At 40.5% G+C, this 27,761-nt stretch overlaps 1 protein-coding gene across 2 annotated transcripts; it reads right to left on the bottom strand.

Annotated features, from left to right (window-relative positions):
- Nucleotides 1–1,844: 1,844 nt before the first annotated feature.
- Nucleotides 1,845–16,344, bottom strand: LOC124151819 (kelch-like protein 18). 2 transcript variants are annotated; one of them, XM_048401754.1, is made up of 10 exons: nt 16,255–16,344; nt 14,009–14,141; nt 13,009–13,186; nt 11,873–11,989; nt 9,671–9,832; nt 8,223–8,393; nt 7,332–7,443; nt 5,454–6,079; nt 3,090–3,251; nt 1,845–2,117 (listed from the first exon to the last, which is right to left on the bottom strand). In XM_048401754.1, the coding sequence occupies exons 2-10, from the start codon at nt 14,111–14,113 to the stop codon at nt 1,978–1,980; spliced, it is 1,773 nt and encodes a 590-aa protein (XP_048257711.1). In that variant the 5' UTR covers nt 14,114–14,141; nt 16,255–16,344; the 3' UTR covers nt 1,845–1,977. The 2 variants fall into 2 exon arrangements, with proteins under 2 accessions (XP_048257711.1, XP_048257710.1); XM_048401753.1 differs by lacking the exon at nt 16,255–16,344 and adding an exon at nt 14,654–14,798.
- Between the last annotated feature and the right edge of the window lie 11,417 nt (nt 16,345–27,761).

Here is a 27,761-nt window from a genome sequence, read left to right on the forward strand (position 1 = left end):
CACGGCAGCAGTTGTTAACAGCTGATGACAGTAAGGCAATAACAAATTAATTATTACATTGTCATTGCTGCTTGTTTTAGCTCATCAGACAAAGACTAGCTGATTTGTTGACTCGTCATCCAGGAGATCTACAGTGGTCCGGGACTATTTTGGAAAAGTTTTAATGAAAATGTTATCAGTTATGTGTGTCATTTTGTAGACCAACTAATTAATCTGTATTATTTCATTTATGTTATAATTGATAAGCTGCCTCTTTCATACAGTTTGGCCCTCACTCTATGAAGGTTCATACTCCAGTGAACTCACACAAAGTGAAAGTCAATATACCGATTTTGTCAGGACTTGGGATCAATCGGAAGTCTCAAATCGTGGTAACATGGGTCAGTAAGTGTGAAGCAAATTCTTAGTGTCCTTGTTGGTATCATGCCTGGAATATTGCCTAAAGCTGCACAACTAAATCAGCTTACTCGGTTTATATTGATATGCACACCACTATTCTGATACACAACAATCATAGTGATGCAAGAGATAGGTCACAGTAAGTTTGTTGTTTTATGTCACATTCAGCAATATTCCAGCCAAATGATGGCGCCTTGTGAATAATTCGACTCTGGACCAGACAATCCAGTGATCCATACCATGAGGGTACATGAGCCGAGCAAGTCATTGACTCTGACCACCCAATCCATTTGGTCACCTCTTATTATCAGCATAGGTTGGGGATCTATTCTAACCTGGAATCGACCCGTGAGGATCTGGGTAGTGCTTGTAGTAACAGGCGACTATGTTTGTCGTAAAAGACGACTGAAGGGATAGAGTGGTCAGGTTCGCTAACTTGGTCATATAGCTCAATGATTGCTGAGTGCGGCGTTAAACAACAAACATACAAAACTAACCCGGAATCCCCTTTTGGCAGTAAGAGATGGTAGAAGTGACAAATATTTTGCTTCTGTTGCCTCTGAATGTATAACACACTGTCTCAGTCAATTTCGATCATATGTTCTGCCAAAATGTATTGCCACACATGAATTTGAATATTGCAATCATAACCTACAATTGTATATTTGATTCCTTGTAAATGCAAAAATAATTGAGAAAGAAGGTCCTTTTCTACTTCCATATTGCTGTGGTTATAAAATCAGTAAGCTCAGTCAGTGGTTATTGTAATTTGAAACCCCTGATTTGCCAGTCAGTAATTTGAAACCCCTGATCTGCCAGTCAGAATCAAGTATCTTCCTTGGTCATGGTAGAGTGGAGAATGAATTAAGAGGTATGCTATCTTCTGTTTGATAACATTAATAAGAAACTGGAAGCCTGTTACATTGTACTTGAATATTTTTTTCAAATCAAATTAAGAGATATCAAACCTACAGAACCATACATTCAGATTGGAATCAGAGGTGAATCTCCCAAATATTATGACAAAATTGTTTGGTAAATTCAGCGTTTATTAAGATTGTCATTATATACACAATAGAGTAGAAGTGACAAGGTGGTTTAAGATTAAAATAGATTTATCTCACTAAAATGCATCACAGTCTTCAGCTATTACAACATATGCAATGGTTTCTCAATGAGAAATAAAAGAACAAATAGATCACACAGGTCCATTTTGTGACGGTCTTGTTAGGTCCCAAGACAACCACACTAAACATACATCTAGCCTACTTCATGGGCTGTTTGATGTTTGTTTGTTTGTGTGTTGTTTAACGCCACAATCATATAGTAATATTCCAGCTATATGACCGCGGTCTGTAAATAATTGAGTCTGGACCAGACAATCCAGTGATTGAGATCATAAACATCGATCCATGCAATTGGGTTACGATGACATGCATCAACCAAGTCAGCGAATCTGACCACCTGATCCCGTTTGTCGCCATTAACGACAAGCGTAGTCGCCTTTAACGGCAAGCATGGGTCAACCTATACAACCTGGGATCTTCACGGGTCGGGCTGTTTGAAGGTCCAGGGAGGCTACAAGACAACTGCACCAAACATACACCTAGCTTGCTTCATGGGCTGTGTGAAGGTCCAGGCATCGGCTGTGGGGTCATACACTTCACAACTGTTCAGCACCTTGCGTGCCCCGCCCAACCGGAATGAGTACGACTTACCTACAAAAAAAAATACAAAAAAATTATAATGATTAGTTGGAATTAAAGTACATCATGACCTTTCCCATATGTATTAGCAACCCTTTCAATATAACTGTAATAATTTTTTTCAAGTTTTCAGAACGGTCCCAATGATGCCAAAAACTATTTTGACCATGACCATGACAAATCTAGTCTAGTCTGTCATGCTTAACTGTCTATTGTGTTCATCTTCCACCCACAAAGGTACATATTTTCTCATGACACCTGTCATGTTCTTTAGGAACCTCTTGATACCCTTAAGTGCCTCTATAAAAATTGTGACACCACACTATAGCTTACCTGGACATTAGGGCTTGGACAAGTCCAAATTTACTACCCGGGTACCCACCCCCTATTGCCTGACCCTACCCGGTTACCCACTGTAGGTCTCAAGAGATAGGTACAAAATGTCCGATTGGGAATTCTTTTACCATAGCCCTGGCAAAACGTATTTAGATACATGTATTAAACAATCAGGTCATGCATACACAAGTCAAAACAAGTTCAAAGTTTTAAATTTTGTGAAAACAGGACATCTGTGTTGAATCCCACAAAAAAACAAAACAAATACATTAAGTACAAAATACGGCAATAAAAAGTTTCAGCTTACAATATGGTCGAAGTGCGAAGGTCACATTAAGGTCAAAATTTAAAACATTTAAACATTTAAACTAAATACGTACAAAATTTCTGCTGTCATATACCTGGAATATTACTGATTGCCACATTAAACAACATAAAAACAAACCAAATTTGATTACATTTTGATAAAACTAATGTTCATAAATGCATTTTAAATATGGCTGCTATGGCAGATGACTCACAAGTGGGTCACGTTATGACCCATTACTGGGACCCCTAAAACATATGACTGCAAGTTTCCATGACTCACAGTTATATACCTACTGGTAAATCACAGTTCCCATTCAAGAAAATAACTCCTACACTTACCCCCCATGGCAAAGATCTTCCCATCATGCACCACTGCCCTCAGATGACTTCGTTCCTTGTTCATGGCTGTTACGTATGACCAGCAGTTGGAGCGGGGATCGTAGCGCTCGACGCTGCGCAGACGTCGGTTGTTAAAGCCACCCACAGCATAGATGTACCCATCTGAGGAACGTCAGAACCAAATCAAATTAGAGTTCGGTGAGTTAGATTTTTTTAATTTAATATTTCAGTTATCGTATTCATCATAATAAGCACCCCAGGTGCTTCGAAAATTTTGAGCGGCATACAACGCAGTTCAAACTTCAATGAACTGTAACTGTTTCTATAACAGTTTCACAGCAATTGTATAGCCCTTCTGCTCTTCCTTTCCACTCAAAAACTAAAAACTGTAACATACACAGTAAAATATGAATTGTCATGTTACAGATTTGTTTAGAAGTTGGTCAGATGATGTTTATTGGAGCAGCGCGTTTAATGCGGCGAATACAGTATTTGATGACATGCCAGCTTAACGTCAGCTTTATGCGCGAGGATATCCCGAAGTAAAAATGTACTTAGAAGTTTACCATTCTGGTCGAACTACGTTCATTGGTCAAATCATGATAATAATTCTTTTGTTTTTTGTTGTTTAATCCCGCACTCAGCAATATTCCAGTAATATGATGGCGGTCTGTAAATAATCGAGTGTGGACCAGACAATCCAGTGATTGACATCATGAGCATCGATCCACGCAATCGGGATAGGATGACCTGCATCAACCAAGACAGCGAGCCTGACCACCCAATCCTGTTAGTCGCCTCATACGACAAGCAAAGTCACCTCTTACGACAAGCATGGATTGCTGAAGACCTATTCTACCCCGGATCTTCACGGGTCAATGATAATAAACCTATGATTAGCAGATCCTGCCACGGGTAAGGGATGCAACAGTGAATTGTTGTGCCTCTGACTACTGGGCTATCATTGACCTGCCAGCTCCCTATTCATGCAGAGTGTTTATCCATCCAGATCTCTATCAGCTGATTTTGTTATGAATGAGTTAATACAGATATATCTGAAACATGCTGAAATTGATATTATGACTTATGATGAAATGCTCTGTGAATGTTTGATCTGTATTACATAAACAGTGTCTTTGGGATCACTGCTACAAAATAGTGAGTGAGTATGGTTTTACGCCATATTCCAGCAATATCATGGTGGGGGACACCAGAAATGGGCTTCACACATTGTACCCATGTCGGGAATCGTACCAGGTCTTCGTTAAGAGGGAATGCTTTCAAAACTGCCCCTGCTACAAAATAGAAGTCACCAGTATCGGTAACATCACCAGTACAAAATGCACCAAGCACCATGCAGTATCAGTAATATCTATGGGATTTCGCTACGAAATAGAAGTCAGCAGTTTTAGTAATACCTTAGGACCATCAGTACAAAATAAAAGTCACCAGTATCGATAATACCTCGGGACCATCAGTATAAAATAGAAGTCACCAGTATCGATAATACCTCGGGACCATCAGTGCAAAATAGAAGTCACCAGTATCGATAATACCTCGGGACTATCAGTACAAAATAGAAGTCACCAGTATCGATAATACCTCGGGACAATCACTGCAAAATAGAAGTCACTAGTGTCGCTAATACCTTGGGACAATCACTGCAAAATAGAAGTCACCAGTGTCGCTAATACCTTGGGACCATCAGTACAAAATAGAGGTCACCAGTCTCGGTAATATCTTTCGATCAGTCATTCCTGGTAACATCTTTAAAACAAAAATAATTTCTAAACTATTAACATTCAAGGTACCTGTGAAATCTATCAGACATCCACTGGTCACTGACACATAGCTACAATACACTCCTTCATAACGTTCCACAAAAATATGAAAGAATTATGGATGCTTTTGAGTGGTAAATTTCTGATGTAATGATATCAAATGTCTCTTATGTATCCTGCGATTTCAAATATGTGTTTAGGTTGTTATATGTCAGTTTCATGTTTCATATGTTTAAATTAATTTACATGAATGCTTTTGCAACAAATAAATGATATTTCACATATAGCCCTCATGAAAATCTGGGTTAGATTGGTCTTCAGCCACGCATACTTGTCGTTAGAGGCGACTAATGGGATCTGTTGGTCAGGCTCGCTGACTTGATTGATGTAGATCCCAAATGCATGGAGCGATGCTCATGATGTCAATCACTGGATTGTCTGTTCCAGACTTGATAATTAACAGACCACCATCATACAGCTGAGTTATTGCTGAGTGCGACGGTAATTAAACAAACAAACAAACAAACAAACAAACAAACAAACATATGTAGAGTCTACAAGTTGGGCAGCTGCTCTGACTTACTCATCTCCACTGCATCAAATCTGGCTCGGGGTTCCATCATGCTGGCTCTGGTCAACCACTTGTTCTCGGTCGGATCAAACATACACATTATAGCCGTGGGGAATATCTCCATCTGTGAGAAGCGCTCGTCCCCGCCGAGCACATACAGGTTCCCCAAGCAAACCACAGCAGCATAGTTTGACCGACAGTCCGACTCACTTTGGAAGAAGTCAATTTGAGGCATCGTCTCCACCCTCCTGCAAGCCAGGTCTCCGTCCTCCAACTCAATGTGAACACACTTGACGTCTGCTTCTGTTACTGTGTACAGTTTGTTGGAAGAAGGACAGAGAGTTATTGCCCCTGATTTCCTGAGACAGTCATGGAGGACGTTCACTGCCTCGGGGGAGAAACACTCGGTTGCGTCATGCCATTTGTTCTGTAGAGTGTCATATTCATAAAAACCGGCACGTTCCGTTTCGGGGTTTATTTGTGGAGAGTTCGTCAACTCAAATGCTGTACAGAAAAGTCGACCATAGATGTTGAAAGCTTGAACACTGGATGCAAGAATTGGGATATTCTCCACATTGTCCCAGCTATTCTGGCGAAGGTCGTAACGTTCAACTGACCTCAGTCTTGGACACAGGGGGCTGAAATATTTATTGATTTTATATTTCTAACCGTAACTGAATGCAGCAATGATACTTACCAAACACAACCTTGTGAAAATTGTGAGTATTTTGTTACGACTTTGTTGAAAAACCCCAAAAACATTGGGAAATTATTATATTATAAAATCCTGTAAAACATTGGAAAACAAGACTTAAGCAGACCTTTTAACAGAGATTTATCTGGAACTGAGTGTGTGTAGCAGCCAAACTGGGAAACAATTGTTATTTTGATCAAGTATTTTATTGATCTCCTTCCACTATTTATACATGTTTTTTAGTAAGATGAGGCGCGAGTAGCCCAAGTCTTTATAAATAAACTTCTGTTCTTTTCAAAATTAGTATTATTTTAAGTTCTTATTTTCTTAGATTCAGGGGTCTTTTAACATTGTGCGATGCAGTAAGGTAAAACTAATTATAGGCTCTGTTATCAGTGAAACACAAGTCACCTCTTCAAAACCATCACATTTGGGGCTGAATATCGGCCGCTGAGCAGGTCTAGATAAATCCCTGGCAGGACTAGATAAACTCTGGGCAGGTCTAGATAAACCCTTGGCAGGTCTAGATAAACCCCTGGCAGGTCTAGATAAACTCTTGGCAGGTCTAGATAAACTCTTGGCAGGTCTAGATAAACTCTTGGCAGGTCTAGATAAACCCCTGGCAGGCCTAGATCACACCCTGGCAGACCTAGATAACACCCTGGCAGACCTAGATAACACCCTGGCAGACCTAGATAACACCCTGGCAGGCCTAGATAACATCCTGGCAGACCTAGATAACACCCTGGCAGACCTAGATAACACCCTGGCAGACCTAGATAAAACCCCTGGCAGGCCTAGATAACACCCTGGCAGACCTAGATAACACCCTGGCAGACCTAGATAACAGCCTGGCAGACCTAGATAACACCCTGGCAGGCCTAGATAATACCCTGGCAGGCCTAGATAACACCCTGGCAGGCCTAGATAACGCCCTGGCAGGCCTAGATAACACCCTGGCAGGTCTAGATAAACCCCTGAGAGGTCTAGAAAAACCTGACAGGTTCAGATAAACCCGACAGGTCTACATAAACGCCTGGCAGGTCTAGATAAACCCCTTGCAGGTGCAGATAGCTCTAGATAAACCCCCTTGCAGGTCTAGATAAAACTGACAGGTCTGGATAAACCCCTGGCAGATCTAGATAAACCCTGTATGTAGAGATAAAAAGCTGTGGAAGTCACACAATGGAACTTGCCCTGTGCGGGACTGCAGATATCCCCCAATAGAGTAGATGAACCTGACAGCCTTGCGCTTGTCCTGGATACTCCCCGTGGAGCTGAGCTGGTTCTCGATAACTCTCCTGACAGCTGAGGTAGAAACATAACAGAATAAGAAGCATACAGAGAAACATGCTGCCAACATCTGTAATTACTGGCATCTTAATACATGTTATAGTTGTAGTAACCATATCAACATTATGATAATGAAAATTGTTATCATTAAGATACTGATAATCACGATTGTGATAATTAGAGATTAATTTCCCCGCTGAGAATTTATGTAAATTTATGTATTTTATCAAGATCACATGGACCAATGAGATCTCATCATTCTGACATGGAGGTATGATAAAGACATTTGTAAAGAAATACAGGTACACGAGTTGAAAAATCTCCATCGGGTAATTACACAGTGGTTTATACAAATGTGTGTTTGAATTTGTTAATGCATATTTGTATGAAAGCAACTCAAAGTTAATTTATCTTGCATATTTTACAAAAATATGCAGCTTATCTGGAGCTCTGATGATGATTACTATAATCACGATAATCATAATGCATCTTCCCGAGGCAAGGGAGTTAACTGACTACAAAAGTCCAGTTTCCACCCTTGCCGAACTAGGCTGGTATTATGGAGTTACATCTTGGCTGGACTAACGAGTCTATGCATAGTCCAATCAAAATCGCTCAATGAAATCGAAATCCGGTTCGTAAACTGTTGTGCAGATTTCGGTCGATTACAGGATTTGCAAAGCATGTGCACCGCCAATCTTTCCCTTTTTAACATCAGTGACCCCTTTACTTTCATGCTTAATTTTGAAACAGTTTTGATTATGATGATAATGAAGATGTTGACTACATCCTACCTGGGTTTTCCACAACTACAGCACTGTTTCTGAATTGTCTCAGGTGGGCGTCCGGGATGCACTGCAGTCTCACGTTTGTGAGAATGTCTGGCAAGTCTGGTATTCTGGACATTGGGTCGTGCTCAAGCCAGCTGACAATGGCGTCAAGCACAACAGCCTCACCAGAAAATCCTAGGGTTAAAGGAAATTTAATTTATTATTACTTGCCCGTGAAGAGATCACCCGTTTTATAAGCATACAGCTGTATTACACATTGTGTAATATCAAAACGCGTGCTTATGTACTCTCGTAACATGTTTCACGAACAAATATTGAAAGCTCTCAACATCCCTTGGCTTATTCAACGACATTGCGTGTGGAGATGATAGACCACTGAGAGGAGCTAATGCACACTCGATGATCCCAGCAACCTTGCTGCAAGGCTGACGTCACATGGCATTGTTTCACTGATGGATCTTGCAACAAAATTCCACAAATTACGGCATTGGGTATTGTGACGAGATTGTAAACTTTGAGGTGCAAGGACCCGTTCCACAAGGCGATCGTATTGTAGCGCAACGACAGTCGTAAGTCTATGTTAAAGTATGTGAACTGCGATAACCTTAGCGCTACGATAATTTTGTGGAACGTATGCCTGAATTCTAAAGGTGGATGGTATAAATTCATACTTTCAACTTTTGACGCGTTTGAAGTATTATTCTGTTAAACTCAATTGGATTATGCTGTGGATTGTGTAGGTGTCAGCCTATTCACACTCAACAGTATAATTCTAAAAAATGTTATAAATGGCAAGTAATAAATAAAATACTTAACTTGCTCCCGTGTAAAACCAATTTTATGAAACTTGTGAATAGTTGTGGTATCTGACAAACTATTCACTCATTTCATAAAATTGGTATTACACGGGAGCTCGTTTAGTATTCTATATTTGTTTGCTTGTTGTTTAATGCCGCACTCAGCAATATTCCAACTATATGACGGCGGTCTGTAAATACTCGAGTCTGGACCAGATAATCCAGTGATTGACATCATGAGCATCGATCCACGCAATTGGGATACGATGGCATGCATTGACCAAGTCAGCGAGTCTGACCACCCGATCCCGTTAGTTGCCTCTTATGACAAACATAGTCGCCATTTATGGCAGCATGGGTTGCTGAAGACCTTTATAACATCGAACTTTATAACATATGTTTCTTGTCAGTTGAGATTTATTCACAAAAAATTACTCAGGTCACATCCCAAGTGTGTTTTCTTACATATACTACTCAAAAGATGTTAAAGCACACCTGATTCTTCCTATGACTATAATTAATCTGTCACGGCTGGTGGGTATTGCAACACACAGCCTTCCAATTGTGGGTGTTCCTTAATTTTTCCCAAGTATATTATTTAAAGACCTGAGCACCTTGCGGGAGAGAAGACTGAAGTGAGGGAGTCTGACCAACCTAGACACAAGTCTTCGTACTGCAGGATCCTGATGAGTGCATCGGTCTTGAGAGCCAGGAACTCCTCCGTGCGGGAGACGACAGGGAATCTCAGCTTGACCAGCTGTATACACTTCACCTGGAGCTCCGTGCACGCAAAGCTCTCCGCAAACTCCTGGATACCTACAGGGAATGTTCCAGAAAGTAGTCCCATATGCTGAAGACTTGGAGAGGGTTACATGGACACTCTCCCATTTCATAAAGAAATATTAGCGCTGAGATTTTCATAATCTATCTTACTTAACATGGACTTGCGATAAACATAGTTCTCTGATCACATTCAGAACAAGGGCCAGGGTGTTAGTACTTTGACTATCGTAACTAACAGTTTTGTACAAGCGGGCCAATTCCCATACAGCGATCCCAAGTATGATAATTATCCCCATTCTTTATTCACTCGCTTGATAAAGGGATCAGCATCTTTACCAAAGTGTCGCATTGAAAGAATAAAAGAATTTGAATTTGAATCATTTGAATTATGAAATATGGAATCCCAGATCCCCATGTGTGTTATGACAGTTGTGGCGCCAAAGTTATTTGGTCAAATAATTCCCTTTGGGATCTATTCCAAAAGTTGGATCTTACCAAAAGTATGATCACAGATATATGTCAGAGAGTCAGAACAACTGCTATTAGGGCTAGGTCAAAATTTACTACCCAGGTACCCACCCCCCTATCACCCGACCCTACCCAGGTACCCACCCACCTATTACCCGACCCTACCCGGGTACCTAGTGTAGGTCTCAAGAGATAGGTCAAAATGTCCACTTGGGAAATGTTTGACCATACTCCTGGCAAAATGTACTTAGATACACATATAAAATGATCTGGTCATGTATACACTGAAGTTGACTGAAGTTTTATCTTTATGCAAACATACAAAGTCGGAAGGAATGTGTGCATAGTCAGAAAGATTTGTGAATGTTTGTCACTTATAGAGTGACCATAGAGTTCTAGATAATTTTTGCCATTAAACAATATAATCACATGACTAGCCACGGGTCTGGGTAGTCTTGTTGGTACCCAGGTCCTACTCAGGACCAATCTCATTAAAATCAGATCTTAGTTTTCGCTACCGTTGAACAAAGATCTGAGGGCATCCAATTACGGGTCACGTCAGACCGACCTTGCGCGAACTTTGGAATGACCAATCAGAAGGCAGCTTTCTCGTGCTTTAGGGCACTAATTTCAAATTGGCGACTACGCTTTGAAACATATTTGGACAAATTCTCGAATATAAATTTGAAACCTGAACAAAAGAACATTCTGGAATGGTCTACATTGTATGGATTCAGTCGTTAAACCCGTAACTATTGTTTGGAGTTAAAGTTTTTGAGGTTGCATGATTAGAAATCACATTCCGACTGTCACTTTCATAATCTGGTAAGCGATGCTCTGATTGGTCAGATGAAAGGTCGTTAATTCTGACGTAACCCCTAAAGGGATGTCCTCAGCGATAGCGAGAACTAAGATCTGATTTTAATGAGATTGTACTGAGGACCCACCAGACCCACGTACTTGAGTAACCCATCCCAGCTCTAACTGCTATACTGTCAAACCGGCTACTCAAAAATGATCTATTCTGCTACAGTCTGGCTGGCTAGCAAAACAATACAAACACTTTGTTTCACAAATTACCAGTACCATATTCAACGTAGTAAACACCTAGGGCGCACTCAAAATTAGAAACAGGGGGCTCTTATTAGAATATTATTTTGGTGAAAAAAAACAGAGTTGAAAGATAAATTTTGTGGTTTATGCTGACAGCCTGAAATGTTTATGTACGACAGATACATTTTTCCAGAATTTAATTGCTCATGATTAAAGGTGCATATAACAAATGAGTACGTATTATATGCAAATAAATACGTCTTGTGTACATTGATCAATCGGAAGGGGTGCTATTTGAGATTGTTCACTTGCCAATATATTAGCAAATATCGCCATGGGCGCTTAGTAGAGCAAGGCGCTTATTACGTCGAATACAGTATATTTAGGGTTCACAATTCCTTATATTTTAGTACTGATGGCACAGCTAAATTCATAATGACATGGTTAAAACAAATGCTTCGTGCCTTATGGTCACATTTAGCATGTTTAGAAATCATATTTAAACAGCAATATCCTGCAGCATTAGGTATTCTGTACAGTAAACAATAGTACCTAGACAATTGGAAGCATCAATTTCCTTCTCAATAAACCCACAGCAGATCTTCTTGATATCAGACATCTGTAAGATGTCTGCAGACACCAGGAGATCCTGTACATTGTCTTTGGTCACTGAAACAGACGCATGTGTCATGAGTGCCAGTTCATGTAAGGCAATTCTTATGGGCAGTCTTGAAATTCACGCTGGTCCACTAGCCAGAGACTACTAACTTGTGCTAAGGACAAGTAAAAATCTAATGATGGTCGTCATCACTGACAAAGTAGCATTTGAGGGCTATAACTCTGTACCAATGCTCAATGACTCAATACGTCTTGTGACTCAAGGGCAGGTAACTCTAACCAGAATTCCTAAAAACTAATGTACAAACTGCACATGACCCACAATGCTCTTGTGTCTGTGCCTGTTGTCTGAATGTAAGATTACAGTAAACTACGGTTATAACGAATACGCTTATAACGAACTGACGGATACAATGAACTAACTTTTTTGGTCCCGACTATTTGCTGTATATATGCTTATAAAGAACTACGGTTATAACGAACTAAAATAAGCAGTCCCTTTGAGTCCCGTAGTTTACTGTATAAGACTTTGTTGTTTGTTGTGTGCAATTTAGACACAATCCAACTTAACATTTATGAGTTGCAAAAAATGTATATTTTAACACAAGGGAAAACTATTTTTTCCCTCCAAAACACAAAGACTGTAAATGTAATGAGAAAAAAAAGCAAGCTGCATAGTCACAACATTTTAGGCCAAACCAAAACCTAAAGACCAGGGCCGTGTTCCACAAAGCGATCTTAGCGCTAAGATGATCGTAACCCCCCATACTTTAACATAGGCTTACAATAGTCGTAGTGCTAAGATCGCTTTGTGCAAGTAGGTCCTGGGCAGTGTTCCTCAAAGCAATCTTAGCACTAGGATGATCGTAAGCCTATGTTAAAGTATAGGATCTTATAGTATTACGATCATCTTAGCGCTAAGATCGCTTTGAGGAACTTTGCCCAGAAATATAATACTTTTTTCTTGTGGCTTAAAAGTAGGCTGAAGATAAAAAGGGCCATGGCTCTCAAAGGTCTTATGGTATTTTAAACAGTTATTGGAATCTGTACAGACTACCACAATCCTGTACCTGTAAGGACGCCGGTGTACATGTATTCCACGAGTCGGCGCACAGCATCAATCCTGAGGTTGTCCATGGTGATACGGCCGGTCTGGGATTCCTGGAAGCCTGCTGAGAACATGGCTCGGAAATAGTCACTGTTCAGCGCCAAAACCAGACGATGGGCAGAGAACTCCTCATGATTGATCTGGAATTTCGAAAGACCTCTTATTATCATTAAAGTGAACCCCATAACACTATATGACCAACGCCCTAAGCTCTGTGTTATCATGGGAGATTTGAATGGCCATAACCCACTTTGGGGTAGTAGTGTCACAAATTAAAAAGGGAAATTCTTCAATGTATCTACATCCTGCAAATGGAACTTACTCTTGTCTAGACTTGTCAGTTGTAGATTCTAATTTGCTAAATGAATCTAAATGGCCAGTCCACGATGACCTCTCTGGAAGTGATCATTTTCCTACCATTTTACAATCTCTGTCACCATCAGATGTTCTCCATATCTCGAGATTCAAAGAGGTTAAAGAACCTCAAGTTTGTCGCCTTTTACGACAACCAATGGAGTGTTGGGGACACATTCTCCCGCGGGTCCCCACAGGCTTTGTAGAAGTCACCTGTTTTCACTTAAAACAAGACCAATTAAATAGGAACAGGTTTTAATGCTTCATTTTATATCATTGCAATAAATGCAATCTCAAAATACCTCTGAATTAAAGAAAATATGAAATTTTAAAAAATCCCAATTTTGAACACAATAACAATTTTTCCCAATTTGTCTACCAGGGGCACTTAATAAGAAATCCAAAGAATAATGTTATTGAAATGCCTTGAAACGAAACATAGTTGTAAGAGACAACAAAGAGTAGTCCCCCTTTAAACGATCAGGATCCAGCCATCACGGCCATGCTGGTGATGTTCTTCTCTCTTTGCTGTTGCTAATAAGCAGTTGATCATACAAATAACATTAAAGAACACAACAAACATTGTGCAAGATGCATGCACTACTTACACTTATAGTGACATCACATAGCTCCTGGCTCTTCCACAGCTCTGCCAAACCGGTTAATGTTTTCTGGCTTATTGTCTTGTTTGTAATTTTATGACCATCATTCATTTCTTTAATTACAAAGTTGTTGTGTTTCCTGGAAAAGAACAAAATAACAGTGTTTAATATTCATCTAACAAATGTTATATTTGGGATAACACATTCTCTGTAAAGTACAGATTCTCGTACTTTTAGGGGGGTTGAGTCCTGTCCGGGATTCAAACCCACTCTGGCTCGGATGGGACGAACATAACATTTGTTACATTTGACAACTTTCTAAATGGCATTGTGTGTTTAATATTCATATGAAAAAACTGCAATAATCAATTATTAATTCAATAACTTTTAGAATTATTTAGAAAAGGACTACAAACTGAAACACAAATATTATTTCAGTGCCTGTGATAGTGTTAGCACAACCCACGTATCATAAATATCGGAAGAACTGTTATGTCGGGGAACTTTTAACGTCCTATCCTTAGTTTCTTAGCGGTATTGTACGCCAATGAAGAGTTATCTTTTCTTGGATCCACATCGTTATTTCAATAATCTGTACAAGACTCATCAGATCACCTAATGTTAATCGGAATATGATCGAAAAGTGCTTACCCCGGTGGCATCGTGGCGATATGATGATTGTTACCGTAACTCTAAAATAAACGTAGTGGTGTTATCTTAGAGTCATCTCACTTCTTTGTTGATGTTTTCAAGACGACACCTATCGGTTATAAGATGCACGCCAGGGGCTGATAACTCTCGTACTAATTGCCTAAACTGGTTCCACTGTTGGTTCGCGACGCAAGCTTATCGCGATTTAGCTGAGTAACGATTTCTACTCCATCGTGACCAACTCGTCCAATATTCCGGGACAAGTGGAATGTAGCTTGTTGTAGGTTACGGAAACATACGAGTGGTGACGAATGATTGCCGCTCCAGGATGTACTGTTAATATATAAGTGTTGGCTCGCTTTCACAGCAGAGACCGTGGTTCGGTTCCAATATGACCACAGTTCGTTCAGACTCGTTTCAAACCCATTTTGTTTTTGTTTGAAGCGTCCGTTCGCTCTCTTCCCACAATTTATATCGCCATTATCATTCCAAACCTCTCTTATGGTACACAATTCAAGTGAATTCAAGTAAATCAAGTAAATTAATTATTCCTAGACCAAATCTCTCATATTACCGTATTCGACGTAATCAGCGCCCCGCTCTAATAAGCGCCCACGGCGTTATTTGCTAATATATTGGCAAGTGAACAATCCCAGTTAGCACCCTTTCCGATTGATCAATGAACACAAGACTTATTTATTCGTATGTAATACGCACTCGTTTGTTATATGCATCCTTAATTATGGGCAATTAAATTCTCGAAAATATATCTATCGTGTATAATACACACAGATTCTTCTTTTATATCATTTCAGGCTGACCACAAAATTTACAATCTTTCAACCTCGTTTTTAATCTCACTAAAATTATATTCTAATAAAAGCCCCCTATTTCTAATTTTGAGAGCGCCCTGGGCGCTCATTACGTCGAATACGGTAGTTTATATTTTTAGCATTGTTAAACAAATACAGTAAGTGTCCCTTAAGTGCTTGATTTTTCATCTGTGAGGTGGTCAGTTGTATTTCTACGACTTCGGAGATGGATGATATAAGTTTTGATACATGTATAATCATTGCGTCTCAATATTAAGGCAACAGGTTGAAAAGCTGACTGCGCCTACTGTACGTCATCTACTGTAAAGTGTTTTTGTAGGTGTCTAGAAGATGGTATTTCATTGTACAGACACACAAGCTATATGGAATTAAATTTCTGTATTCTTTGAGCGTTAGACAATAGGGTCCAGATTTAATTTTGCGCGGTTTAATTTACAGGTTATCTCTTCATAAGATTAACTGTGCTTTGTTTTGTTTGTTTATTGTTTAACGTCGCACTCAGCAATATTCAGCTACATGACGGCGGTCTGTAAATAATCGAGTCTGGACCAGGCTGTACAGAGATTGACATTATGAGCATCGACCTACGCAATAGGGGTACGTTGACATGCATTGACCAAGTCAGGGAGCCTGACCACCTGATCCCGTTAGTCGCAATTTACCACAAGCATAGTCGCCATTTATGGAAAGCATTGGTTGCTGAAAACCTAATCTTCCCCGGATCTTCACAGGTCCCTGACTGAGCTAAGAAAGTATAGTTTGACTGACCTCAATCACTATGCACGTTTGGTATCTTTTCCCACTTGACAGTCTATATGGAGAACAGCCTACAGGGAACGGCCTGATGTCACGGCTTTCGTAAGACCAGCTGCAGTTCTCCCCCTTTTGCCCTCTGATAAGGGAATTGTCATTATTTATAGCCCAGAAATGAATTTTCTGTTGGATATATGTAAAGCAAATGAAATCACCAAGCATTGGTGAACTCGATTGCATGTTCTATTTGCCAAGATGATGTGATACACTGTCGATGTAGTCAATCAGCGACAGGTCCCCAGTGACGAGCTTGTCTGAACCCTATGAATACACAATGCCATTTAGAAAGTGGTCAAATGTAACTAACACTTTCTTAGTAAAGTACAGATTCTCGTCCTTTTTTGGGGTTGAGTCCCGTCCGGGATTCGAACCCACACTTGCCAGAGTGAGGCACCTAATCGCCAGCACACAAAGTCAGCGATCTAACCCACTCAGCCACCGGGGCTTCCACAAAATGGAAGTCCGACAACTGGTAGTCTAGATCACGTACTTTGAGTACCCCTCTGACAAGTGTAAATTGGCACTGCTACCATGGCCGAAAGCTACACTTCTGGACTTCTTTCCCAAGATTTCAGTCGATTCCTTACTGTTCTGGGGCGGTCGGGTAGCCCAGTGGATAAAGTGTTCGCCCGTCACTCCGACGACCCGGGTTCGATTCCCGACATGGGTACAATGTGTGAAGCCCATTTCTGGTGTCCCCCGCCGTGATATTGCTGGAATAATACTAAAAGCGGCGTAAAACCCTACTCACTCACTAATGTTATTTGTATGATCAACTGCTTATTAGCAGCAGCAAAGAGAGAAGAACATCACCAGCATGGCCGTGATGGCTGGATCCTGATCGTTTAAAGGGGGACTACTCTTTGTTGTCTCTTACAACTATGGTTCGTTTCAAGGCATGAATAACATTATTCTTTGGAGGAAGAATGTGTCCCCAAATGTGTCCGGCGTAAAACCATACTCACTCACTCACCTTACTGTTCTGGTTGACACCTGTCTATTGGGTAACCATGGGCGCTTCAGAACAGGAGTTGTTGCAAATGGTTGACAACGTACAAGCCGAAGCAGGACCCTCACGCACTGACGTCATGCGAGGTCTTCGTTTTGTTTTCGTACCAGTCCGCTGATTACGGTATCATGATACCCTAGTTGAAGTCCTATGCTTTTGCAGGTCATGCCTGTCTAATGCATACCAATGATATACCATATTTACACCTCTGATGACCGTCTTCGTGCCATGTTATGCTTCAACAATGCAAGGACCGCCTCCGTGGTCTAGTGGTAGAGCGTCCGCCCGGAGAGCGGAAGGTCCGGGGTTCGATCCGGACGTACAACAGTTGAAACGAGTATTTATTTACAGGTGAGAACAGAGTCCAACTCTTCGTGGCTGATTGTCGAGTCCGTGGCCATTGTTGGAGGGAAAACGTTGGACACATTGTTGCGTTCAAGAGGTTGAACCATTTTGCGGTAGCAACGTCATGGTTTGGGGCGGGATGTTTAGACAGGTGAAGCCAGATCTGGTTGTGCTTGAAGGTAATCTGACTTCCCAAGGTAACAGTGAGCAGGTAATGCGCCCAGTTGTCCTGTCATATCTCCAGCAGATCCAAAGAAACTTGTTTCAACAGAACAACGCCAAACCTTGCACAGCATGTATTGTTACGAACATAAGGCAGGTCAGTAACGTCAACGTTCTTCCTTGGTGAGACCGCCTCCGTGGCCTAGAGTAGAGCGTCCGCCCGGAGTGCGGAAGGTTCGATCCCCGGCCGCGTCATACCAAAAGACCCTAAAAGATACTTGTTGTTACCCTGTCTGGCGCTCGGCATTAAGGAGCTAAAACAAGGACTGGACGGCTCGGAGTCAGTATACTGTGTCTGAGTGGGGTATTCATGTTAAACTGCGGCATGGTATCTCAGAGAGCTAGCACTATAAATCGGCATCAGTCCGGACTAGTACAAGCAGCTACACAAACACAGACACGTACATGCACGTCGCTATATAAGTGCAATAATCTTGGACGCGACGTTAAACCCCATTTCACATCTCCTCACCTCAACAATGCAAGACAGTCACGCCAAATACTCCCAATTGCGGTGTGTAGTTGCATGGGTGGCATGCTGCGCGTGCATGTCGCGCTGCGATGTGACGTCACAGTTGCTATTGTACTGTCCTATCATTTCGACGGAACATCTTTCTTGGCCTATTCATCACGAAATTTGCAGTTGTTGCAAATGGGGATAGTTCAAAATTAATTATTTCCAGAGGTGCTTATATATAATTAACTGATTGCTTTATGTATAGTTGTGGCCAAGCATATTCCCCCATAAACGTAGAACAGCATATGTAATAATAAATTTCGTTTATCATGTTGTATTTTGAAACAAGCCTGTTCTTACATGTCAATGACTCTTTAGAGCGGTAGTCCCCAAGACGGACTAGAAACACTTGTTTGACAGGTAGCATTACTATGATACGTCTAAATGTTAGAACAGCGCTTTTGAGAGCATTGTATTTTAGCTTCCATTTATGAGCATACTGGTCAGTCACATTCAATCGTCTTTTAAGATCTGTTGGATCATTACTGAGCAATGTTGTGAGTGAGTGAGTTAGTGAGTATGGTTTTACGCCGCTTTTAGCAATATTCCAGCAATATCACGGCGGGGGACACATGAAATGGGCTTCACACATTGTACCCATGTCGGGAATCGAACCCGGGTCTTCGGCGTGGCGAGCGAACGCTTTAACCACTAGGCTACCCGACCGCCCCGAGCAATGTTGTGTCATCTGCTAGTAGCTAGTGACATTGGCCACAGCCAGAAGCAACAAGTTAATCAATAGATCATTTATGTACAAAGAAAATAGCCAAGTAGATATGGCACGTCCTTGGCCCACACCACGTCTAATGTAAAATAGCGAGTGGGTGAGTTGGGTTTAACGCCGCTTTTAACAGTATTCCAGTTATATCATAGCGTGTCAGCTTAATGTGGGAGGAAAGCCCGAAGTGATGCAGGTCTCAGACGTTTACCACTTCGGTGAAACCAACGAGTACGGATTGTGCTGACAAGCCTAAAAACATAATCGGGGCGAACCGGGATTCGAACCCACAATCATAGGTTTCTGGCGTGCCAAAGGGACACAACTCTGCACAAGGAATTGCGGCGCCTTAGACGACTGGGCCACCAAAATGTAAAATAGATCAGACTTACTATCAATATACAATACAGTTAAGTCCTCTTTAGTTTCGTTATTCATAAACCAGTTGGAAGAGGACATCCAGAAGTGTGGTGGTAGAGGGATATTTGTACACGAGGATTTACTGGAATTGGTTCTTCTCTCATATGCGGATGACTTGTGTACAGAAGAAGATTGATGTTTTACACAAATTTTGAAACAAATGGGGTCTAAAGGTTAACATGGATAAAACTGATATTTTAGTTTTTCGTAATGGTGGTAAGTTAAGGAGCTACGAGAAATGGAAACTAGGGCATATGCCTGTCAAGGTTTCTACATATTACAGTTATTTGGGTATTATATTTTCAAACAGGCTGTGTTGGTCGAGAACAGTTCAGACATTAGTTTTGAAAGCAAGTAAAGCTTTAATTCCTATAAAACAGCTCAGTTATATACTTCGAAATATCGCTCCTAAAGTGTTGTTTAAAATGTTCGACTCTCAGATTAAACCTATTATTTTATAGGGTTCAGAAATTTGGGGTGTTCATAAATGGTTTCTCGATCGTTTCCAAGCGAAGTTTCGTAAATCTGTTTTGGGTAGTAGTTCCAAATCTACAAATGTTGCACTGCTCGGAGAATGTGGTCGATATGGTATTTATATTGATTCTTACACAAGGTGTTTAAGATACTGGTTTAAGCTTCTTAATATGTCTCAAGAGAGATTTCCAAAACGGTGTTACGATATGTTAGTTAGGTTTCTGCTATATATGTTATATTCTCATGGCTTCGGACATGTGTGGGAATTTCAAGGTGCTGGTGATCCTGAATATTTTATAAGTAATTTCATACTGAGGGTTAAGGACTGTCATGCACAAACATGGTATTCTGAAGTGTCTGGATGCTCGAAATTAGAATTGTATTCAATATTTAAGACATCATTTTCACTTGAACCGTATCTATTAAATGTATTATCAAAAGAAAAGCGACGTATGCTTACCCTTTTACGTATTGGAGAACTGGGAATTATGCATAACACAGGAAGGAGGGATGACATCGATAAGACACTCCGGTTTTGTCAGTTGTGCAAGTTAAGGGCAGTTGAAAATGAAATTATTTTCATTCTTGTTTGCCCTATTTATGAAGATATTCGCTCAAAATATTTCCCATATTTAGACTTCATTACTGGTAAGAATCATAAAGACACACTGGTTAGAATATTAAACTATTCTGATGTAAACCGTCTTGAGAACTTAGCCAATTATGATGAAGATGCTATCTGTCTTCGTTCTTCTTACCTGTAAATATTATGTCACGCAGCACTTGATGTGAAACTAAATTGCATATATCTGCACGTGGGCCTGAGGCCTTATTATCGAATAATCTGATTGATACAATACATTCTACAGGTGCGAGAGCTGCTGTCTTGGTACAGAAATCGTTTCTTAACCCAAACCCGAAAGGGTGGGGAAATATTATATTTTCATTTTGTCCATTGTTCAGTTCTCTCAAGCAGCATTCTTTCAAAAGGTTTACTCATAATCGACGTTCCCCTTTAGTTCGAGGGATAGGTTTTACTTCTACCATGACCCTAATGTGAAAAAAGGGTAGAACTTGACCAACGTTAAAAACTTGTGGAATGTACTCATGTTTGATCAGACAATTGAATAATAACGTAATATTCTTTATCAAGGATCTACCTGTAAACTTAATATGCCCGTTAGCGAGTCAATCTGGCCCAAGCGATTTTGTAAACCTTGGACGACGACTAGTATCTCACTAAAGGTGAACAGTCTGTGCAAAGGTGAATAAGAGCCTAATTCACATATATACTACTCAAAAGAAGTTAAGGATCACCTGATTCTTTCATATTACTATAGTTAATCTCTCTTGTCATGACAGATTAACTTTACCATCATGAAAGAATCGGGTGATCCTTAACTTCTTTTGAGTAGTATATTTTAACTTTTCTCAAAACATTAAATATTTGATACTGAGCGTTTGATTTCTTCAGCAAAACAATTATCAAAGCTACTTTCCATGCTCGGTATAGATATATCTTTGAAATATTTAGCAAAGGAATTGCAAATACTTTCTGATTTACCACTTGTATGATTTTTTATACAATCTTGCTTACGTGATCTTTTTAGATCTTTTACACTTTTTTTGTAATCTTAAGATATTCATGTACATCTATTTCCGCTGCTTGGTAGATATCTTTTCACCTATCATCAACCTATTTGTAGAATAGTACAATGTTTATCATGTACCCTCCCATTCTCGACCCAGTGCCCCCTTTTCCTGCGAATATCATCGTGCAATAATTTTAGATTATCTGATTTCCAAATTGGTTTCAGAAATTGTTGAAAAATTGATGATGGAATACTTATTGACGCTGATGTATGCAGAATGTCAGTAATGTGCTGATCATACATGTACATATACTCAGTATTGAGTTAGGTCATGTATATCGTTGTGAAAGTAATTTTCAGGTTCGTTAACGATAGATCATGCGATCACCATCACATGCCTTTCACATGGTGAGTTTAGACCCACCATAGAACACTCTAGGTCAATCAATTTACATAAACCCTTTCCATATCCATACGACATCTCTGCCCAAAACAGTCGATTGTACGATTCCGACAATATCATGAATATGTGTTTATGAATAACTATCAAATAGTGATATTAAATACCAGGTGTTCGCAAAAAGGCAAGCGTATACTACCCCACCGGTAGCACATGTCGCAAATACATTCAAAGGCAAGTCAATTGTTCACCTAAAAAAAACACGGGAACATTTGGTTAAAATAGGGAATTGCATCGGACATCATTTTGGTCACTGATGTATGAAATGTGGAAATATCCTAGACATGTCTACCACAAAACGTTTTGAAAGATTTCCTGAGGCCTTGAGTGTTATAATCTTGATCAAGCAACTTCTGAGGAGTAGTTGAACGACGCTCCTTCAAATCTTAGTAGAAAAGAGCATGCTCGATTAGAACCTTAAAAGTTGTGAAATGTGGACACTCGGGGCTGGAGCAGCAGGAATATTGCATCTCATAAAGGGAGTGAGTGAGTGAGTATGGTTTTACGCCTCTTTTAGCAATATTCCAGCAATATCATGGCGGGGGACACCAGAAATTGGCTTCATACATTGTACCCATGTCGGGATTCGAACCCGGGTCTTCGGCGTGACGAGCGAACGCTTTAACCACTAGGCTACCCGACCACCCCTCTCATAAAGGGTTAAGTCCAACTTGTTGCTAAGGAAACAGCAAAAGGCACCAGTTCAGCATGTGGTTGATGCATATGCAAAGTTTAATAATATAATATTAAAATGTTTCCGAGTTATGCCCCGGAAACGAATGCTGCGCGTATTAAGTCCTGCTGGTTGCCAAGGAAAACACACAAAAATATATTTTTAGAAATACCAAGGCATGAAAGGCACCAGTTCAGCATGTTTTTGATTTATATGCAAAGTATAATAATAAAATTTAAAACTGTTTCCGAGTTATGCTTCGGAAACAAAACGTGGCAGACAGACGCACAGACAGCACCCATTCCTATACCCCCCTCCCACTTCATGGCGGGGGATAAAAACCAGTACACTATACCCTTCTTTTTCGATTTGGTAAAAGCTTAAGATACAGCTTGGAAGCATGGCATTTACGGATCTTTATGATATCGGATTTAGGGACCATTTGCCTCAGTGTATATCCCGTTTTTTAAACGACAGACAGTTTCAAGTCAGTGTGGGTTCAATCCTGTCTGAGCATTATAATCCGGATCAAGGTGTCCGCCAAGGCAGTAGTTTGTCTGTTACATTATTCAACATTACAATTGACAGTCTCTCAAAGGTATGGAATGACTCAATTAATGGGTCACTATTTTCAGATGACTTCAAAATTACATTGTCGTTACAAAAATAGAACACAATAGAAAGGCAACTACAACTTTGCCTCAATAAAAAAAATGGTCGCTGTTAAACGGTACCCCTATCATGGTTGTAGAGGAGACCAAGTTCTTAGGTCTTATGTTTGACCGCCACTTGGCATTTTTACCTCATGTTAAATACCTTAAAAAGTGCTTGAAGGCTCTTGATCCACTGAAAGTTGTTACCAATTCTAAGAGGGGCGGGGGAACAGACAACCCTACTTCACCTGTACAGATCCCTTATACGGTCTAAACTAGATTATGGTTCAAGTGTATATGGTGGAGCTTCTAAAAGTAATTTAGAAAAATAATCGATAGAATGCACCATTATAGACTGTGGCTCCGGCTTGGAGCTTTTAGAAAATCTTTGAGTTAGTATGTGGAGGCTGATGAGTCTTCGTTCAAGCAACGCTGATTAAAGTTGTCACTTCAGTATCTAATTAAATTGTATTCAAACTCATCCAATTAAAACTTATAATTGTCCTGTTCTTCTCAGTTTCCCTCAGTTCCCCTCTTCAACTGTTCGTATGACGATACACACCGTCTTCACTTTCTGCTTTTCATTCCTACTTCTTCTCTCCAGCAAGCTGGACTTCAAGTTCTTCAAGCTAGTAGAGTCAGGGCTTCATCCATAGTCCTGTTCTTCTCAGTTTCCCTCAGTTCCCCTCTTCAACTGTTCGTATGACGATACACACCGTCTTCACTTTCTGCTTTTCATTCCTACATCTTCTCTCCAGCAAGCTGGACTTCAAGTTCTTCAAGCTAGGAGAGTCAGGGCTTCATCCATAGTCCTGTTCTTCTCAGTTTCCCTCAGTTCCCCTCTTCAACTGTTCGTATGACGATACACACCGTCTTCACTTTCTGCTTTTCATTCCTACTTCTTCTCTCCAGCAAGCTGGACTTCTCTATGATCAGCTCCCCAAGCCGAGTATTATAATGGGCGATACGAATGACCATAACACGCATTGGGGTAGTGAGTGAGTGAGTGAGTTGGGTTTAACGCCGCTTTTAACAGTATTCCAGTTATATTGCGGCGTGTCAGCTTAATGTGGGAGGAAAGCTCGAAGTGATGCAGGTCTCAGACGGATACCACTTCAGTGAAACCCACGAGCACGGGTATGGTTCTGACAAACCTAGAAACATAATCGGGGCGAACCAGGATTCGAACCCACAATCATAGGTTTCTGGTGTGCCCAAGGGACGCAACTCTGCAAAGCGACTCGCGGCGCCTTAGACGACTTAGACAAAATCATGTTTCGAAAACCGATTCCTGTACTCCTATGTCTAAGGAATGGAACATGATCCCAAAGATCAAGGGTACGAGTTAAAAATATAGCACCCACCATCTTAAAAATAAGGATATTTATTATTAACAGATAAATGAGATACCGCTTTGTGAAAACTTTGGCTAAATATTTTACCCATCTAACTATCTACCTCAATTCGAAAAAATACCAAGAACGGCACAAAAAAAACCCCAAAACACATTATCTACATCTAAGATAAGCGGGAAGATAACAATTGAATATGTTCAAGCCATGAACCTCATACTGTCCTTGGACCAAGCTAATGATAGCTTTTCAAAGTCAGAAATACCAATACATTAAAAATACATGGCCCATACAATTGTGCGATAGTAAGCTTGTAGATATTACTTGTCATACAGGCGTGTTTTAGGAAGAGAATTTATGGATGTCAAGGAAAAGATGAGGTGTTTGGGGGGGGGGGGTTGGGTTGGTTGGACTGGGCCACCCAAATGTAAAATAGATCAGACTTACTATCAATATACAATATATTTAAGTCCTCTTGGGTTGGTTGGTTGGGTAACCTAGTGGTTAAAGCGTTCGCTCGTCACGCGCAAGACTCGGGTTCGATTCCCGACATGGGTACAATGAGTGAAGCCCGTATTGGTGTCCCCCGCCGTGATATGGCTGGAATATTGCTAAAAGCTTCGTAAAACCATACACACTTACTCAGACTATGGGGATTATTGGTTTAAGTGGGCACAGCCCTTTTCATTATCGTAATAATAATTAATTAAAGCGACAAAACCCTTTCCAAATCCAATAGACATATCTGCATAAAGCAGATAGTACGATTCCGACTATATTATGAGCATGTGTTTATGAATCACTATCAAATAGTAATGATACCAGGTGTTCGCGAAATCCTGCCCCACCGGTGGCGCACGCCAAGACAACTCTGTTAAAAGCAGAGCACATTGTACGACACCAATAATAATTATATGAGTCACTCTTAAATAGTCATTACCAGGTGTTCGTGAAAAACTGAGCTTATCCTGCCCCGTTGGTTATACAATATCAATATTTCTCCGATTTCCAACTGCCAGTTACGAGTACATGAACATAAAAAACTGACTTTCTATTAGTGCGGAATTGTGTGAGCAGGTATCTTCATCACAAGATGGCTGAAGTGGATGAGCGCCAGAAACGCATGACAATCCCTTGTTACATAAGTCAATGTTAATATTAGTCTCTTGTAATCCTTTGTGGCATTCGTTTGCTGTACTGAAAAGGATCGTGAGAAATTAGTGAGTGGGTTCAGATTTAACGTCACACGTAGAAGATTAGGAATATGGATGAAATATTTGTGTATTAGTTATTTTGCTATATCTATATAATAACACTGGTCGCCCCACTGGAATGAATTGAGGAATGTGACATGAGCGCTTCTTATAGGAAATACAGCAGCTAGTTACAAAAAGACCGCGTGAAAGGTCAATAGCAAAAATGTGGGCAGGTATTAGATTATTATTAATGGATGTGTATTGAGCTATCAGCAAAAGGTAAAGACATTTTATGTTTTCTTTCTTTCACAAATGCGTCATTAGAGCCAACGGTATAACATGGAACAAAGAATCATGCGCTTGTTGGTTCTCGGAAATCTGTTCCTTCGTCACTTCGCCGTTATACACCCACGGCCAGAGATGCAGGGTTTGGGTCGGCACTACCAGGGCATCAGGATGTGTGTTGAATCCTGTTTACTGACAGGCCACTGCCAGGGTGTTCGTTACGATGTTTCAAGGCTGATGTGTTCATTGCAACTTGACGAAGGAGGCAGTGTAGTCACTTTTGCACAGGAGTCTGAGACAGTAAGATGTGATATTGTTGATAACTTGATATAGAAGTAGCTTCGAGCTTATACCTTACCATTTCTCAGTAAGTTTGTCATAATGATACATGAAGTATTTGTGTTTGACAGAAACATTACACGATTCAAATAATTGTCTAGTGAATGAAACAGCGTCAGGACGCAACATTTGGTCAACATATCGCTGGCCAGTCAAATGTCCATTCACAACAACCAAATGAATTCGCCCGTCATGTGTGATACCACCCCACATTAGGAAACCACCACCCCAATACCGATCATGGTTATGAATTGTTGCTCTGGCATACAGCTCGCCACTACGTCGCCAACAACGTTTTCTGCCATCTGTGAATCGGAGGCAAATCCTTGATTCGTCTGTAAACATGGTGTGTCCCTGGTGTTGCCTAGCTCACTGTAAACTTTGCCGCCTATGGTAAGCTGTTAGAGTCACACCCCTCACATCTTCCCGAGGCAAGAGAGTTAACTGACTATAAAAGTCCAGTTTCCACCCTTGCCGAGCTAGGCTGGTATTATGGAGTTACTTTTTGGCTGGACTATCGAGTCTATGCATAGTCCAATCAAAATCGCTCAACGAAATCGAAATCCGTCAGTAAACTGTCGTATAGATTACGGTCGATTGCAGGATTTGCAAAGCTTGTACACCGCCAACTCGTTGTCAACAAATATTTTCCAAATCTTTTCATGTTTTTTTTTATAAAGGTGCTCACGCAATTTGATGCACTTCGCGATGTTTTATCACACTATAGAACTTGATTATCGATCAGATCGTCTTGAATGGGCGCCGCCATTTTGTTTGATACAAATGCAAGTGATACGAGAGTTGTAAATCTGATTGGTCCATAGGAGAGGCTCAGAAGGGACATAACTCGTAATAACCCCTGGCTACGATCGAGCCCAGGAGTTAAAGCCTAGTTCGGCAAGGGTGGAAACTGGACTTTTAAAGTCAGTTTACTCCCTTGCTTCAGGGGTATGCACCCTTCACAACACGTCTTGCTTACAGGTAGGCTCTATAGAGCAATTAGATGTTGAAATTCGCCTACCAGTTATTGTATGGAATTATGTTGATAGCAGGAACAGGTTTTAATCTATTGCTAATTGAAATTAATGTAATGAGACGATCTTGCCTCGGTGTCGCATTTTAGGCCTGTCAGGTCAGGTCTCAATGCAACTTCACCAATTTTTTCAAGAAATTACACTTTTTTGATTTTCAAAACATTCGGGCAACG

This window comes from Haliotis rufescens, unplaced genomic scaffold (assembly GCF_023055435.1).
Source record: "Haliotis rufescens isolate VD_foot unplaced genomic scaffold, xgHalRufe1.0.p SCAF_23, whole genome shotgun sequence".
Taxonomy (NCBI): Eukaryota; Metazoa; Mollusca; class Gastropoda; order Lepetellida; family Haliotidae; genus Haliotis; species Haliotis rufescens.